The sequence below is a fragment of the Adiantum capillus-veneris genome, chromosome 5 (genome assembly GCF_014529385.1).
Source record: "Adiantum capillus-veneris isolate H3 chromosome 5, ASM1452938v2, whole genome shotgun sequence".
Taxonomy (NCBI): Eukaryota; Viridiplantae; Streptophyta; class Polypodiopsida; order Polypodiales; family Pteridaceae; genus Adiantum; species Adiantum capillus-veneris.
The window spans coordinates 160,736,065-160,754,542 of record NC_140935.1 but is presented as its reverse complement, the minus strand read 5'-3'; the positions used below and the strand labels follow the sequence as shown (position 1 = coordinate 160,754,542).

At 41.3% G+C, this 18,478-nt stretch overlaps 1 protein-coding gene across 1 annotated transcript in view; it reads right to left on the bottom strand.

The window, feature by feature from the left end:
- Positions 1–14,153: 14,153 nt before the first annotated feature.
- LOC147458436 (programmed cell death 2 C-terminal domain-containing protein) overlaps positions 14,154–18,478 on the bottom strand; it is a 59,768-nt gene continuing 55,443 nt past the window's right edge. The window contains exons 6-8 of the mRNA XM_086513067.1: positions 15,618–15,852; positions 14,970–15,180; positions 14,154–14,885 (exon numbers count right to left, since the gene is read on the bottom strand). Of these exons, the coding sequence (XP_086369193.1) occupies positions 14,784–14,885; positions 14,970–15,180; positions 15,618–15,852 (548 nt within the window). The 3' untranslated portion in view covers positions 14,154–14,783. The remainder of the gene's footprint in view (positions 14,886–14,969; positions 15,181–15,617; positions 15,853–18,478) is intronic.

The window sequence follows — 18,478 nt, the reverse complement described above, 5'->3', positions numbered from 1 at the left end:
CATCTATATTGAACAGAACTTCGTGATTGCAACTTCAGTCTCCATTGCACTTGGAGCGTAGTGCTCGTCATCCCTGCTTATGAGAACATACCTAGAGCATACGTACCTAGAGTGGACGCAAAGACCATTAAATACAATGACGCAATGACGCATATAGACAGAAATGGACAAAAAGCCACGTGAATACAATATATATCATAAAACGGAGCAAAATTGTTCGAATACAGTATTTATGGCTTCAAGAGGTCTCTCTCTCATCCTCAAAAAGCTCAGCATAACTTCCTATATCTATATAGAGCTCTCCGTTTAAATAGATGTCCTCCGTTTCATTTTGTAGATCCTATGTATGCACCCCATAGAGAGTAGCAGCTTGATGCTCGTTTGGCAGCACCTTAGCGGCTTCTGACTGAGCATCTTCTCCGATATCCTCTATTGATGCCGCTGTGATTGGCACATGGTAGCCTCCATACGTGCGTGCACTACGAGGGGCTACCTCTATGACGTACCACCAGTTTGATGCAGACTTTGTCGGATGAAATATTACCTGCCAAAGCCACATAACTTACATGAGAGCTTCCAAGCACATAACTTCTAAAATTGGATGTTAACTATTTACATACTTACTTGTTCACAATGCTCGGGACGTAGTACGAAAGTGGCTCTTAGGTCAATCCATTTCTTAGTTGAATCCACCTCAAGAAAACCAGACTCTCCTCTTCGCACAATAGCGTTGCGACCCTCCATGATTATCTTGAACCATTGCACGTCAAACAAGTCGACAAAAAATCCTCTACAATCGATCCTCAAAATCTCTTGTAGCGTGCCGAAGTAAGTGAGTTCCTCCACCACAGGATCTGCATCAAGGGACCGTTGTCGACTAGACTATTCAAATTTTTCCGTGATTCCACAATCTTGAGTAAAACGCTTTTTGTCGATCCGTTCCACCCTAAAATGTTGACCTTTACACCATGCTGTTGTGTATGACTTATATTACAACCAACAAAGATTATGAATGACATCTAGAAAGTCACTAGTCGTACATTGCAAACTTACCTTGGTCGTGCAACCCCGAGAGTACTCCCACTCCTCCTCAGTCACTTCTTCACCGCACTGTTGTGCACTTTTCAATTGGTTGTGCAACCATCTTAAGCTCATGAATGTTGGTAGGCTCTCTAGACCCGTCGGATAGTGCATCGGTGGTCGTCTTCCTCATCTCCACTCGATTCGTGCCCTTTGTCGCTCTTGCTTTGCATCCTCATATTGTGAAATCCACTTTTGCATCACTAGATTGTGAAGCATGCAAAATCAGTTGATTTTAGCCTCTAGATCTTCCATCATCTTCTTCTCAACACCAAGATTGCACATGACAATCCCAGATATGTGCTCATCATCTATGGTTTGCCATAGCGTGTCCCGGGCTTTATCAAATCTGTCTAGCCACTCTCCAATGTACACTAGGGACTCTGATACCAGCCAACCTTCTGCATGCTACCCTCCGGATGTGCCTTCTTACGCACATATCCCTTGAGCATTTTCATGAAACGTTCTAAAAAGAACATCCATCTAGAATGTAATGTGCCAGCTATTTCCACCTCATCAACTATGTGAATAAGAAGATGCACCTGAATGGTTAGCATGGTAGTAGGAAAGTGTTTCTCAAATATGCACACAACCTCCACAGCGTTTAGTTTGGCGAATGGTATGGAATCTATGTTGATCTCCTTTTGTGAGATCCATTGCACCAACTTCGCAAGTTTGTAGATTGTGTTACGGACGTCAAGAGACAAACATCCCTCAATGGCCACCAGTAAAATAAATTGCAAAACACGTGCAACAATGATATTAAAGTCCACACACAAATTTGTTACACAATTTCCACTATGAACATACCTGACACATTTTATGCCAGTCGTGTAACTTCAAACCAGTAAGCTTTCCTTCTTTAGTAAAACACGTTCAAAACGAGTGCATTACGCCACTGGGGGTCCGCACAGATCAAATGGTCTCTTTTACGTTGCGTTCTTGGGCTCTTGTCAAAATCCATGGCGCTTTAGGGAGTTTTATCGATCCATCGGATGCTATCTACGGTCAATATTACTCCATACGATCCACATTTCTAAGGTCAACCCTGGCTCCCAAAGTGTCTTTCTTGGCGGTCATATGGTTCCATAGCAGATTACCCACATTCTTGAATATGTGCATTCGATCGAGCAAGTGATTGATCATGAGTCGGGGCCAATATGGTAACTCGTACCATAGAGAGAGTCTCTTCATCCCTGGGGGCAAACCGTCATCACACATCTCCTTCTGCTCTAACCATGCTTGTGCAGACATCGTCGGTGGCTCTCTTCCCAAAAAGCCGTCGCGTAACACATGATTCTGTGGAAGATACGCTTGATGACCTTCGTAGATTTGCTTCTTCAATGAGGACGCCCGACATGCATTCAGTCTAGGTCCACATGTGACACATGCTCTGTATCCGCTTTGTTTGAAACCCTGTATGTATACACATGATAATAGATAAGCTTGAGAAAAACCAAGATTTATAGTGTTTGAGTTTAAGTGTAAGTCACCTGAGCATTCTGTTAGTCCGGGATAGTCATGCATGGTCCACATTAGAATGCCTCTGATCAAAGCATTTCGTCGACCTGTGTGTCGACTCATATCCACCACTTCTATGCCAATCCACAATTGTTGTAGCTCTTCCAATAGTGGACAAAGATACACATCCATATTCTTCACTTTATACCGCCCCGGCACAATCAAGCTTAGGCATAGGTGCCCCTTCTTCGTAGTCAACCATGGGGGAATGTTGTAGTTGACGATGACAACAGGCCATACATTGTAAGATGTTGATCTTTGACCAAATGGATTTATGCCATCCATAGACAGGCCTAGGTGCAAATTTTGAGCTTCTCGGGCAAAATCCAACCATGTTTCATCTATATGTTTCTAGGCTGCGCAATCTGCAGGAATCCGTAGCACACTAGCCGAAGATTTATTCTCCTCATGCCATGATGCTAGGGCGGCCATGGACTTACATTCAAAGAAATGCTTCATGCGAGGAATCAGAGGAAAATGTCGCAAAACCTTTTGTGGAATTTTTGTTCCGTGGAGATCTACTCGATATCTCTCGGAATCACATTTCGGACACTTCTCCATGTCTATGTATTCCCCTCTGAAAATGCAATCGTTAGGACAAGCGTGGATCGAATTGTAATCCATCCCCAAGTTTCACAAGATCTTTCTTGCTTCCTCTCTGGAATCTGGCATCACATTATCAGGTGGCAGTATGTGCTCTTTGAGCAATCTACACAGCGAAAAAAATGCGGTACAATTGTATAAAAATCTATTAGACCATTATACATCTAGAGTTTTTTATTAAAGTAAACACATTGTAATAGATCACCTGAAAAGTGTTGTGACGCTAGTGTCACTCCATCCAAACTTTGTATGCATGTTGAGAAGAACCAGGAGCGCCTTCAATCTAGACACACGTGCTCCATCATACAATGGCATATCGGCTTCACTTTTCATATCATCATAGATAAGCCTTTTTGAATCCATGATCGTCTCGATCATTTCATCAATCTCAGGCTCAAACATTGCCTCGTTGGGAATGTGGTCTGCATGATCATCCCCCGAGCTGTCAGAGGCTACATCTTGTGGCCTCACATATGCTGCTTGACCAAAGCGCCTACGAACACGTCTATTGGGTTGCAAGATTTCTTTCTGTTGGCCAGTGTCAGAGTCCAACGATTTATAATTGGCAACAACTCAATCTATAATAGATGGATTGAACTCGCCAAATTCACGAACGTGCTGCAAAGAAACGTGTCTTTTCGATCGCGCAGCATGCTTGCATTGATTACAAGGACATAAGATCCTCGTTAAAAGATAGGTGTTTCGTTTGGACAGCCCCACATCCTCGTCACTACTCATAATGAGGGTGAAAAACTTATAACCTAGACATAAATTTAATCTTCTATTGGCATCCTCCGTCTTTTATCTCTCTCTCTCTCTCTCTCTCTCTCTCTCTCTCTCTCTCTCTTTGTTCACACTGTAAACTACCTCACATTCTCTAGTCATGTCCAATCCCCGCACACCTCGTTCTAGAGGTGCACGGAGATCAGAACCACCGGGTTATAATCTCGTCTCTATTGATCAATGCCTATATTTGTGGGTACAAGAAATCTGCACACCCATGTCTACATGATAGTGCATGTAGTGGACAAAATCCCTTTGCCTCTTCTCTAGTTGTAGCATTTCATAGCATCTTAACATCTTTTCACAATAGATCTTTGTTCAAGGGATTACTTAGCACATTACATGTTGGCCTCCAATCTGAGTATCATGACATTGAAAGCTTTCCAGCTTAAGGTCGCATCCGTAGAGAGGAAGAGAGGGATCACGTTTGTCTAACTCTAATTTTTTTATCGTAATCTCGAAGGTAGACTCTAATATAAAAACGCAATCCAAAATCTAATCTTAAATCTAATCTAATTGAACATGTGGTGATTCGCGGCTAATTGAATATGGTTAATGTGTGAGTTAATAGGTGTCAAATTTTGATGGGAATATACATATTGTTGTGTAACTAGTGTTTATTCTTTGGGCAAAGCGCACTTTCATTGACATGCACAAAAATCTAACTTAAATCTAAGAAAAGCTAGTCCATCGAACATAAATTTAGTTCTAATTTAATCTTAAACTCAAAATAAACATAAATCTAATCTAATTTAACGTAAATCTAAATCTAGCGTAAATAAACCTAAATCTAATCTAACGTAAATCTAAATCTAACCTAATCTTAAACTCAACATAAACATAAATCTAAATGTAATATAACCTAATCTAATTTAAATTTTAACCTAATCTCTTTCTCTCTTTGGTTTCTCCCCTTACCTCTCTCTTTCGTCTTCTCCCCCTCTCTCTCTCTTTGGTTTTTTATTCTCTCTCTCTCTCTCTCTCTCTCTCTCTCTCTCTCTCTCTCTCAATGTGTGTGTATGTGTGTTTTGTTTATGCATCTCTCTCTCTCTCTCTCTCTCTCTCTCTCTCTCTCTCTCTCTCTCTCTCTCTCAATGTGTGTGTGTGTGAGAGAGAGAGGAAGAGAGAGAAAGAGGGGAAGGGAACATGAGAGAGAGGAGAGGGAAGGAACATACATGGCTCTCCTCCTTCTCCTTGTGTGTGTGTGTGTGTGTGTGGAGAAGAAAGAGAGAGAGAGGGAGGGCGCGGGTTACCTCTTTGCTTGCTTGAGCGCCGAAAACTCAAATCTGAGATTTGAGTTTTCGAGCACTCTCGGTTTATTTTTTACCCCTGTCGGCATCGCTATGGGCGTCGCTATGTTACAAATAAACTAGCGACGCTTATAACGATGCCGTGAAATTTCAGTTTTAAGCCTCGCACTGCGAGCGTCGCTAATGTGAAGTACCTCTTGGAGTGTGTGAGTTCAATGGAAGGGGGATAAACTTCATATAGAGATATATAATATATATACATAAGGCCGGTAATGACATCTATGTGTGTAGACAATCTACATAAGCCTAACTTTTTATCAAAAAGTTACCAGTGGTACAAAGTTGCTACTAGTCTTCATTTATCTTATTGTATATAAGTTCATAATCTTAGTACTCCATGCATAGTACTATATATGTTTATGTTCTATGTTGGTAGGTTTTTATGTAAGTAGTACCTATGTTATTATCGTTGTATATTTAGGGCTATGTGTTAGTAGTATTCTATGCTAGTACTACATCACCACCATCATCATAAATTGGGGGGTTTTGGAGGGGATTGTGAAGAAGATTTTATAAGTAGAGTATTGTGGTACTCATGTTTGACCAGAAACATTTCCACCAAAGGCCTTATTGAAAATCTCTTTAGTGTCTTCACTAATTATATAGCGGAAAACTATCTTATCACCTTCATCTACAATATTTTCAATCAAATATGATATAAAGTCATTGCTTTACTGAGTAAATGATGGAATCTAATATAAATACCTTCGATTCTCACTATTGCATCCCTTGGCTGCTAGACTCGCTTGTCTGTTACCATACCTCTTCTCCTTTAGTTACAAGGCTAAATTGGTAGCAACAACAAAATATTTTAGCATTCAAATAATTTTGGGCACAATTGTTGGTAAACTTTCATTTCTGTATGTGCTCTTTGTGTACAAGCGATATTATTTTCCTAGTCCCATTGTGCTTGCTTGCCCTGCTTGTTGCTTTGCAAAATCTTGCAAAATGGGCATGATGACAAGCGAATCCAATCCAATCTTGGGATTGTAGGAATTCTTCTTGGCAAAACTTGGATCTACTACATAGTAGACTTCATCAATGCTTAAAGATGCCTCTACAATGTTGGTTGCAGGCACCGCTTTCCTTGTTCTTGATGGTGCTTGGGCAAAAATTCTTGTCTACATTTTACTAGGAAGGGCACTATAAATTGGGAGTATAAAAAACTCTCGAACATTGGTACATAGCCCCTTCTCTCTTATACAAGATCTAGCATGTTGTATCAATTTCTTTAGTTATTGGTAGCTTGTCATTCCACTCGCTCTTTGTATACAAGCAATAGCACTTTCCTAGCCCCATACATCTTGCTCGCCCTACTCTTTCCTTTGCAAAATCTTGAGAAATGTGTATGAGAGAAGCGAATATAACCCAAGGTTGGGGTTATAGACATGCAAAACCTAGATCTAATACGTGGTAGATTCTATGAATGGTTAAAGATGCCTTTGCAATGTTGGTTGCAACCTCAGGGGGTTCACCTCTTAAACATGTAAGTTACCACGTGAGTTCAGATGAATAGGTTTTTTAATTGTCAAAATTTTAAAGTTTAGCATGATTATATTAACAAAAACAGTTTTTAAATTGATTTTAGAGAAAAATCCGTACGTTTTTGAAGAAAAAGGGGTCATTTTATTACCTTAAGCATGTAAATAAATGGGTTTTTTCTAATACCCTTTGAACGCACAGTATATGAATAGTTTCTTAAAGGTGCACCCCTTGAGGTTGCAACCACCACTTTCCTTGTTCCTCATCTTGTTTGCATTTCACTAGAACGGACACTATAATTGGGGAAATAGTAGTATGGTTCATATTAGGCACACACCCATGTCTCAACATCCCTTTCCCATGCTACAGTCGGTTCACACTGTCAAAAAATCGAATATATTATTAATTTGCAATTGAAGAAGCAACAAACAAAAACAGGGCTATTTGGTTACACAATCCTATTTGGCCCTAGCAAGGTCAGATTTTTGACATATACCTACAATTCCCATTCCAAAGTACCAAAGAATCTTTTGTTTTGAGGGGTTGGACACCGCTTGTGTTTGTGGTGGGTTCAAAATATCCTCAAGATTTTGACATTAGGACCCAAACCCCCTACTCCTTAATGAATTTCTTTGTCCTGGCATCATTTATGATAGCTCTACAAAATTTGAAGAAACTCTCGCTCACCACATCGCCTTAGAGCTTGATCCTAACATGAAGTTGTTGCAGAGCTTGAGCTTTCCATAGTGCCGTAGAGCCAGAGATCTTGTAGGTGGTAGTCTTCTCGCCAGAGAGCTCAAAACACTGACAATGGCCTTAGCGCTTCAACCTGCCATGATGCTACAAAGCTTGTGCTCGCCATAGTGTTGTAGCGCCAGAGATCTTGTAGAGGGCAGTCTTCCCACCAGAGAGCTCAAAACACTAACAATGGCATGCAACATGTCTGGTGAAACTGTGAAGATAGCCAGGTCAGAGAAGAGGTAGCAAGTGCTAGTGCTATTATGCAAGTGTACAGGTGCTAGTGCTACATAACAAAGGTGTGAATGCAGGTCAAGTGAAAGGGTTGTTAGCAAAGGCATGAATGGTGAAGAAGTTTTAACATTTTCCTACAACAATCTCCTCTTCCATTGAAATAATGCAATCCACAATGCCTCAGGTAGGCATTTTATGATGCGTACTGTATCTTCAAGAGTAAAGTACCAATTTTAGTTGGACTTGGGAGTGCTAATCTTGTCATTTTCAATCTTTCTCTTCAGATAATGCTACCTTATATTCACAAGAAAACTTATGCCTTTATATATGTGTATTCTTTGTCTTGTCACATTCTCACCAAGCCTACCCTTCTCCCTTATTTGGCCTATTGAGGTTGATCTTTAATATTTTACTAGCTTCATGTGCCAGTTAGGTGTGGCTTTTTGGTGCCAATATTGAGGAGAGACTATATAAGTCATGTCATGTGTTGAGAGCTTCAAAGCCTTTTTTTTTTAGAATGACACATAGTTGCATATTGTCAGCAAACTGAGAGGTGATTAACAACTAAGAAGGGGAAGAGAGGAGGGGAGTGTCTACAATAGGCGACGGGAAGCAAAAAGCAATGTTTTGTCAATTTTTGTTCATTTTACTGGCCCCATAGCTAAGCAGTAACCTGCCATTTGATAAGATGTTGAACTTAACATGGACCCTGTTTCACTTGGTAGAAGGCTTGAGTGTTCATGTGGAAGGGCTAAGATCATGAGCATGGCTAGGATCTGGCGGACAATAGTGTCATGGGCCAGGGGCGGCCTTGTGATCGTGATGCTTACCACTTCCCAAACTTGAAGGAATATGTTGATTTGAAGTGCAAGGAAGTCTATGCTTGAATGCTTTTGTGAGACCAACACCGTTATTGATCACTACCTAGTTAGAGTAACTATAGTGAGCGAGCTTGGCGATTGTGATGGCTTAATTTTCCAATTCCAAGAGCGATATGGAATTGTTTAACTTTAGTGCTTATTATCTTATTATAACGTAGTTGTGTTATGTTTTGCATCACTTTTGGGCAAGAGATGTTATGAAACATATTCTTATGAAATCTGGTGCTTGCCATTGCTTTCCTAGCCAGCTAACTGCTTGAGTATAGCATTATTTTTTGTGGATATTGCAGACTTTAAATCAGATTCCCACTTTTGATGCCTCCACAATGACTATGTATGTATGTTCCCACTTTTTCTTGGCTTGACTTTGGGTTATGTCATGTGTTGAATATAGTTTCTTTTGGACCTTAGTTTGGGCAATCATTACTTGGCAATGTACAAGGCTTTTTAGTGAAAGGGTTGCTTTTCCTTGTTTTGACCTCGTATTATGTTATGTGTCAAATATAGCTACTTTTAGATTTCATGTTGGGCTATCATTACCTCGTTGTGCACAGGGATTTTTAGTAAAAATGTTACCTTTTTCTTGGCTCGACTTCGGATTATGTTATATGTTGAATATATTTGCTTTTGGAACTCATTTTGAACTATAAGCTAAAATTGTATACATGGCTTTTTAGTGTAAATTTTTCCTTTTCCCTTGCTTTGGGTTAGGTATGAGCTGAATATAGTTGCTTATAGACCTCAGTTTGGCTATCATTACTTGGTTGGGGCTTTTTAGTTTAAAAGTTTCCTTTTTCTTTGGCTCGACTTTAGGTTATGTTATGGTTGAATATCACTACTAGGCTACCAGTTGAAGTTATGTGCAGAGGATTTTAAGGGAAAAGTTTCCTTTTTCTTGGCAGGTTATGTTATGCGTTGAATGAATCTTCTCTTAGACCTCATGTTGGGCTATCACTTGAAATTATCTATAGGGCTTTTTAGTGAAAAAATTGCCTTTTTCCTCGCTCAACTTTGATTTATGTTATGTGCTAAATATAGACCCTCTTAGACCTCGATTTAGCTATCATTACCTGGTTGTGCACATGGCTTTCTTATCGAGATCCGCTTTTGAATTGGGATATGCTCTCTCTCTCTCTCTCTCTCTCTCTCTCTCTCTCTCTCAAGTACTGCTCTATGACAAGTTTTCTATTTGTAGGTTGTATGCAAGATTTGAACAAGACTTCTTTTTCTGGCTAAAAGCAAGGGTTAGTGGTACAAAAAAGAGCCAATTTCTTTTCCACCTATTTGGTATTTTGGATGGAAAGTTTCGAGGAAAAAGGTGTTTGTATTTGTATTTTTAGATATAATGGTATTTCCATGACAATGTTTTGTACAGTTTCAAAATGGGCCCCCGAACCACCCCATGTGAGAGTCGTGGTGTCATGAGTGGATTTAGTGGCTCTAATTTTTTTCGATCTATGTTTGAACTCGAGCATTACATCACGTGCTCTTCTAGTCACCTTTTGCAATCATGAGCTCTCTCTAGCATAACGTGCTCTTCTGATCACCTTCCACAATCCTGAGCTCTCTGTCTCTCCTCAACATCGCATTCGATTTGTAGCAGATCTGCTCTACTCTCTCACATCAGTTTTCCAACCATGAGGACCCCAAAGGCCAAGGTATCTACTGCCAGTAGAGCATCTGCACCTTTAACATTTGCAAGGCCAAGGAGGCAATGGCCTCCCCTAGTAGAAGCAACAAAAAAGATGCTTCCACTCCATCTCCCAACAAACAAATCCGGACAATAAAACCGATTCCAACACAAGGAATAGTGCAAGGTTGTTGATATTGACTCTGAACAGGCCTCACTCCTCTTTGACAATGATGAATCAAAATATGCCAACAAGTCAGGGCGTGGTATGCTATTCATTGGCATCATCATGCATGTGTTAATTGAATGGTGCATGTTCACTCCTTGTACTTGATGACATTGTGACATTTGAAGTTAAATGTACAGTACTACTTGTGGTACTACTCTGGAGCACCACATTTGGTACTGTAGTTGATTACAAGAGCACAAGTAGCTCCGTATATGGACAAAAGCTATACAAAATGAGTAATGGGTCCTATTTATAGGCTATTGGATTGGTGACTGATTGTGCATTGTCAGCTACTGTGGTAACTCGCTGGTTATTGCTCTTAGAAGCTTCCTTCACCCTCGAGTCGTGCTTCAGGTTGGTTTCCGCCTTCTACATTCCTCCTCTCCTTTCTTGAATTTTGGTATATACCAAAATTTTCAGTTAACGGTTTCCAAACTGTTTTCCAATTGCCCAGTGAAAGTGTCAATAAGGATTCTCAGTTGCGTGTTGTTTCTTTTGTATTTGGACAGCTAGCTCTTCTATATCCGCATAGGACTCCAAAGGTGCCGGTTGTGGATAACCGTTGTCCTATACCACACATCTCTAACTTTATTAATTGCCTCCTTGTCAGCACCCTCCACCTGAGCAACAATGGACTTCCTCCCCCAGTGTCTGTCCACTAGCAAACCTTCTTCTTGTCAGGTGCCTACTTCCTCTTAGATAGTACCTAGGATGCTTCAGAAGTAGTGGATCCAACATTTCCCTTCTGAATCAGTGTGAACAGTGCTTCTTGCTCCAGCTGGTCCTTCCTGACTATTGTCATTTCAACTTCATAGGGTGTCAATGCATCCCAAGACTTAGTGTCAGCATCATTGCTACTGTGGTAACTCGCTGGTTATTGCTCTTAGAAGCTTCCTTCACCCTCGAGTCGTGCTTCAGGTTGGTTTCCGCCTTCTACATTCCTCCTCTCCTTTCTTGAATTTTGGTATATACCAAAATTTTCAGTTAACGGTTTCCAAACTGTTTTCCAATTGCCCAGTGAAAGTGTCAATAAGGATTCTCAGCTGCTTGTTGTTTCTTTTGTATTTGGACAGCTAGCTCTTCTATATCCGCATAGGACTCCAAAGGTGCTGGTTGTGGATAACCGTTGTCCTATACCACACATCTCTAACTTTATTAATTGCCTCCTTGTCAGCACCCTCCACCTGAGCAACAATGGACTTCCTCCCCCAGTGTCTGTCCACCAGCAAACCTTCTTCTTGTCAGGTGCCTACTTCCTCTTAGATAGTACCTAGGATGCTTCAGAAGTAGTGGATCCAACATTTCCCTTCTGAATCAGTGTGAACAGTGCTTCTTGCTCCAGCTGGTCCTTCCTGACTATTGTCATTTCAACTTCATAGGGTGTCAATGCATCCCAAGACTTAGTAGTGTCAGCATCATATAGGGTGCCAGTGCGTATGCCTCTTTTCAGACGAGTTCTGCCAGTTTGTGACAATAGGAGGCTATACGCATCCATCCTTGAGGCAATGGCTGGTTGCACTTGATGCCGGCTTAAAACAAGATCTCAGCCATTTCTCTAATCAGAGCTTGCCTTACTAGCCAATTCCTTCTCTGGAATTTTACAGGCGCTAATTGTTAGCTGTAGCAGCTGATTCGTGATGCGAATGAGCTGTTTGATCTGAATTTTCCACTAGCCCATTAACAATTGAAATCTACGGAGTCCCTTAGTTCATTGGCCACGGTCTTTTGTTGTGCATCTTGCACTACTCGATTCCATGCTAGCCATTCTATGGTTGCCTCTTCATACCATGTTCGGAGCCCATCTGCCATCTCCAAATGTTTCTTTTGGTCTGTTGGCTTAGTGTGAGGTGGGTATAGAGCTAGAAAGAACCAAAGCAACTCAACTTCCTTTGGGAAAAATGAGGGAGACTAACTCTCAAAAAAATTTGCAACTTGTAGATGGATTTGTAGAGAGACCTGTGGATATACTAGAACATATCATAGTATCCTCATGCAGAATTGAGTACAAGCATACCTTTGTAGCAATGGATTTTGGAAAGCGCAATAGCTTTGATTTCATTTTGGGACATCAATTCATGAGAAAATGGTGCAAGATTGGGACTATGAACATATCTACTTGCGGCACATGTTACGACAAGGATCAACATAATAGACCACAGCTACAGAGATGTCACTCAAACTCCTATAGAGGACTTTGAATCAACTACAGACCGTGAAATGCAAATACCTACATGGTTGCACAACAAAACACATCTTTGGATATGTGGAGCATCCAAATTTGATAGCCTGAGGAAAGAAGATTTCATCTAAGAGAGATCAATAGCGCATAAGGACTACATTCAAGCGCCATTTCCAGAACATCATTTGAACCTTTTGGATAGGATCAAATAGTGGTTATTCTAGATGTGTGTGTAAATGAAATAACTCCTATAAAGTTTTGTGGTGAGGAAGGCTATGACATAGCTCCCTATTTTATGATAAATATGATAAAACAATGTTCATCACTGAATGGTCCACATTCATGTACTAGGTCATGCCATTTGGATGGTTTATGATCCAACTACCTTTCAATGATGCATGATGGAGATACTAGGTGAGTTCTTACATAGATTTTTGGTCGATTTCACAATCTTTTCAATAGGGAATATGCATCTCTTGTTTTTCTAAATGGTGTTTGAGAGATACAAAGAGAAACAAATTTGTTTGAATAGGCTTTAAATTGGTCTTTATGGTCTAGAAGGGTGAACTTCTAGGTCATATTGTACCCAAAAATGGCTTTAAAATGGGCATAGACAAAGTCCAATGTGTGTAGCAAGCTAGAGAGCCAATGAATGTGTCTCAGCTAAGCTCATTCCTAGGGTACATAAACTTCTATCAGAGATTCATTCATACGTTTGCAACAAAGGCTCTTCCATTGTACGAACTGACCTAGAAGAGAGTGAAGTTCATCTAGACCTCGGAATGTGAGACTACTTTCCAATGCTTAGAGAAATCAATCAACAAGAACCTAATCCTTTGTCAACCAAATTGGGAGGTCGTCTTCCATGTACATGTGGATGCATCTAGAATGGTGATGGAAGCTATATTGCTCGAACATGATGGGATGAGAGACTACCCAATCTACTTTGCCAGTTGTAGGTTCAACATAGCTGAATAGGGATACTCAACAATGAAAAGAGAGGCATTAGGAATGGTGTTCAATGAAACTAAATTTAGACACTACTAACTGGGAATATTTATTATTTCTATGTTGATAATCAAGCACTCTTATTTTTTATTAATAAGGTGATAATTTATAGAAGATTAATCAGATGGATGATGTTCCTAATGATGGGTTTGAATTAAAAATCTTCTACAAGCTAAAAAAAACTCACTACATTTTCAATCTGAAACACTATTAAAATACTTTGTAGTTTAGGAAGGGAATCTAGCAACCACCGTCAAGCATCACATGTGAAGTCTTGAAATGGCATAGCACTCACTTGACTAAAAGCCAAAAAGAACTTGCTCACATTGGCTCACAAAATAAGCATTGAATTGTTTCAAGCAGAGGGACCATTCATACTCTCTCTCTCTCTCTCTCTCTCTCTCTCTCTCTCTCTCTCTCTCACACTCACACACACTCACACACACACACACACACACACGCACGTACACATGCACAAACAATAGATGTATTTACAAGGAAATTCATTGGCAAGGTGTCCTTCAGAATCAGTCCAACCAGCTCTCAAGACTTAACCAAAAATAATTTCAAATAGGAGCCCAGCCCCTTGGCCTTGAGATAATGATGCAAGAACTGACACCAAACACTGGTGTACAGCAATAAATATCCAAAGTCGTATCGCTGTTGAGAGAATGTATTTCATCCAATAAAGGCAAGCTCATGGCTGTTCTTAGGAACTCTCAAGATGCCGAGATATGGTTTTGCTGCTTGACCTATGGCATACAACGACGAGTTTTGCAAAAGACACTTCCTTACTTAGTGTCCCGTTGCAAGTCTCAAAGCCTGCTACAGAGGATTCTCATACATACATCATCCAATGTCTGCACCATGAGCTACAAAAACACAACCCTGCTGAGCTCAGAGAAACTAAAAAGATGTTGCAAGGCATTCCTCTGCTGTACCTACAAAAACACCGACCATCTCCACGGTTGTGCGGTAAAAAAATTGCTAATGCAAAAAGTGAGACCATGCTCAATAAAATAAAGATATATCAAGAGGTTGTGAAGAAGAAGAGTTCAGTTTCCTTGGAGTGCATCCAGACACCAACCCAAATCTCCCTACGAGTTTACGTTTCATATTGAAGAACGATGGCCTCTTCAACAACAATCCAAGGTTTGCTCTCTCCATATGGCGCTCCACTATCAGGAGAGAGACAAGGCGTGCAGCTCTGTCAAAGAGAGTTACAAAAAAGTTGACCTCACATGGAAAATTTTATCAAGATTATGAAGTAAATTGATCAAGGACTACTTACCCGACCACACGTAAATACTACTAAAGTAAGCCACTCCCAATCATTTGGTGAGTAAGCTGTTGAAGGAAGGTCTTTGCAAGCTTGCTGCAAGTAATAGAGAAGAGGTGGCATCAGCTGCATCTCGTAGACCCTTGGCCCACCACACTGGGCACACACACCTGGCTCAACCCCATCTTTACTAGCCCACAAAGGCTTTCCTTTGAAACAGTACCTGCAATAAAAGGGAAGTGCATATCACATGCCTATATTCTGCACAAGGGCAGAAAAGATGCCACGTTGCTAAGACACATCACGCACTAATGAAAAAACCATTTAAATGAATTCAACAACAGAAAGGTGCAAAATTCTGCAATCATCCCGACCGCCTGATATGCTATCCTTGTGAGCAAGGGGCCTACATTGATGTAAGTCTGACATTTGCCTAAAAACCTGGAATGGAAGCTTCAAACACAAAATTTGAAATAAATCTTCAATGCTTAACATCAAGCAAGCCTTTACTTCACTGCTTATCCACATGAGAAGTGAATGCTCATCACCTTCGTCATGCATAGTAAATCACTGATTGAAACTAATGAAGGAATGCATTCCATATTGAATTAATATCAGAAAATGCAAGCTTGCTTCAATTTGGTGTTTGGCACCAGAGACCTGAAACATTGCTCTGGATAGCAATCCAATCTCTTCTTGAACTTGAGATAGGTCCTATCTGCTGACAAAGCCCTGTCATGTTCATACTCTTCTCCTTCCCACATCTCTTCCCGTCTGTTCAGTTCGTCCCTCTCTGCAGTTTCCGCACGCTCAGTGATTTGCAGTGCTGAAACTGCCCTGCTCCCACGGGATGGATGCGATTCATGTTGAGAGTAGACATAGAAGCATGGAAGCACTGAAATGGACAAATAACCAACAGATTAACGTAACGACAATTACCTTCAAAAGTGTGTGTTTGAGCAAGAGAGAGGAGGGAAAAGGGATTTTTGGGGGGGGGGGCAGTAAATTTTGCACCCAAAACTATTCTCTTTTGAGTCCCTATCCGCTTCTGCTTTCAACATGCGTGTGAAAGGCACCGTTTTCAGAGCGCCAGCTAGGCCTCTTGGGGCTCCAGCAACATTGACCAAGATTCAAGAACAAAAAAGTGCAGTGTTTAGAGAGAGAGCACTCAGGGTCACACCCAGTTCTTGAATTAAAGAAACACTCAGCCAGCTTGTTATTTCAGTTGAGTTTATTCTGTTGCCAAGTATTAAAGTGATTCAAGTGGATAGTACAAAGTGTCATCGCGTGTTCTTACACTACAATGGCATCCAACAGCGTCAGCCACTAGCTTAGGATAAGACGTGATGATGCGTCCACTCTCGTGCCGCTTGAATTAGCCAGTAGGGGTGCCACAAAGCGCTGCTGTGGCACAGCCCCCCCGGACCCACAGAGAGAGAGAGAGAGAGAGAGAGAGAGAGAGAGAGAGAGAGAGAGAGAGCGAAGGGCCGGCGGTATGCACCACCAAGAGATCAGACCACAAATAGCGCCCCGATTTCCGCTGCATTTTATGGGTATGTTTTTAGCATTTGTTGCTTTTGGGCACCAGTTTTTGTAGCATTTGCTTTTGGGGCCCCAGTGCCTTCAAATACATGCCTTGGGAGGAATCCTCTAGCGCAGAACAATGCATGGTTGCATAGTTTTCTTTTGCAAGAAAAGAGATCCTTTCGTTAGTTAATGATAACTGCCCGAAAGCTACAAACCACTTCTAGGAGAGAGGGCTACAATAGAAACATGGGGAGACTCTCCCAGTGAGAAAAAATATGTACAATGAAAGCTTGTCACAAATTGATGATGTGGCAGGACTACATGGACAGCTGTACGGACAGGTGACGTGAAGAGCTATACGGACAGATGACGTGGCAAGCTTTACGGCAGACCCGCAATTCGTGCTAACAAGTGCCATGTGGCAAGAATACGGATTTCCACATCATGTGCTGACATGCTGACGTAATTGCGCTGGCTGCTTTTTGGCAGTTTTTGGGACCAGATGCTTTTGGAACAAGTTGCTTTTGAATTTAACTGCTTTTGGGGCATCCCTTGTAAGAATAAATAGACCCTAGAGGCCTCACTCTACAGAGCATCTGGACGCAAAGTCTGAGAGCAGAGGTCCCTCAGGTGTTGTACTTTGCTCGAGCATTAAATATAAAAATAAATACCGAATTTGGGGCCAATACCTCTGGGCACACAACTACGCCGGGCCGTATCGACTCAAATGAAATGTGATTAAGTTTGTGAAGTGTTTTTAAGTGATTCTCTCGTGTGCCGTGCCAACTTTTCGACTTGGGGTGCCCAAGCATGTTACAGTGACATCAGAGCTTCAGACGTGTGCTTTTTTGAAAGCATACCAGTCCTACCAAAGAGCACACAAGATGGCGCTTCCACTCAAAGAATCTTCGTGTACAAACCCCGCACTTATTAGCCACCCCCACCCTTCCTTCATCGCGCATCGGCCGCGGTCCTGTCTTCATCGCTCTGTCTTATAGGGCATAAGCCATAAAGATCACTTGCAAGAGAAGGATCCAATTTGTTTCAAGCCGTTGTTTTTCTCAGAGGCAATGCCATGCAATGGTGGATGTTTATAGTTACCAAGCCGTCCATTCCAAGGACTCGGCAAGATTTCAAGAAAAATTTTGCCCTAAGTTACATGCCTTGAGACATCTTCCTTCGGATTACAGCTTCTGGCAAAGTGGGATATCTTGAAATGCTTGCCACAGAAACCCTAGCAGATTAAAGCTTGAAATTTCTCGACATCTCTCAACAGGTCTCTTCTCGAGCTGATAACCTTGGAGGTCCAGTGTGATTGCTATGTCTTGGGACTACCATCATCGCCACAAGAACACCATTAGTCCAAGAGCTTATGGACCATGGTGCGGTCGGCTACAACCTTATAGAAGAAATATAACCCTAATCTTGGTGCAAGTTTCAAGATGGAAAGCCGGTCGTCTTTTCGAGCTCGACTGATGTCGAGATTGCTTTTTAAGTTTGAGTTCTGTTTGAGAACTTACCCTATTTGGAATTTGTTTGAAATGGATGGTATCTGTTTTGAACCTGTTTTGGTGCCGATTTGAATTGTTTGACTCTGGTTTTAATACTGATTTCAATGATTGGTGATTATACTCCCGGGTGGTGTTACAAACTGGTGACATGGCAGAGCCACCCTGTAACAGACTTGGACACTCCAAGTCAAGAATCTACCGCGACAGCACCAAATAACCACGTCAAAACAGTTCACAGTTCACAACTTATTCGACACTGGCCCGGCGGAGTTCCATGCCTAGAGTTATTGGCCCCAAAGACTGGCGCCCCTTTCGGTATTTCTTTTTGTATTAATCTGAGTTCAAACTACAAGAGTGTGGGCAAGCGCTCACACTCAGACTCTGCGTCCAGATAATCTGAGTTGTGAGTGGCCTAGCCACTTATTTATAGATTACAAGGGGTGCTAAAAGCACAGCCCCAAAAGCTGAAATCAAAAGCCTCAA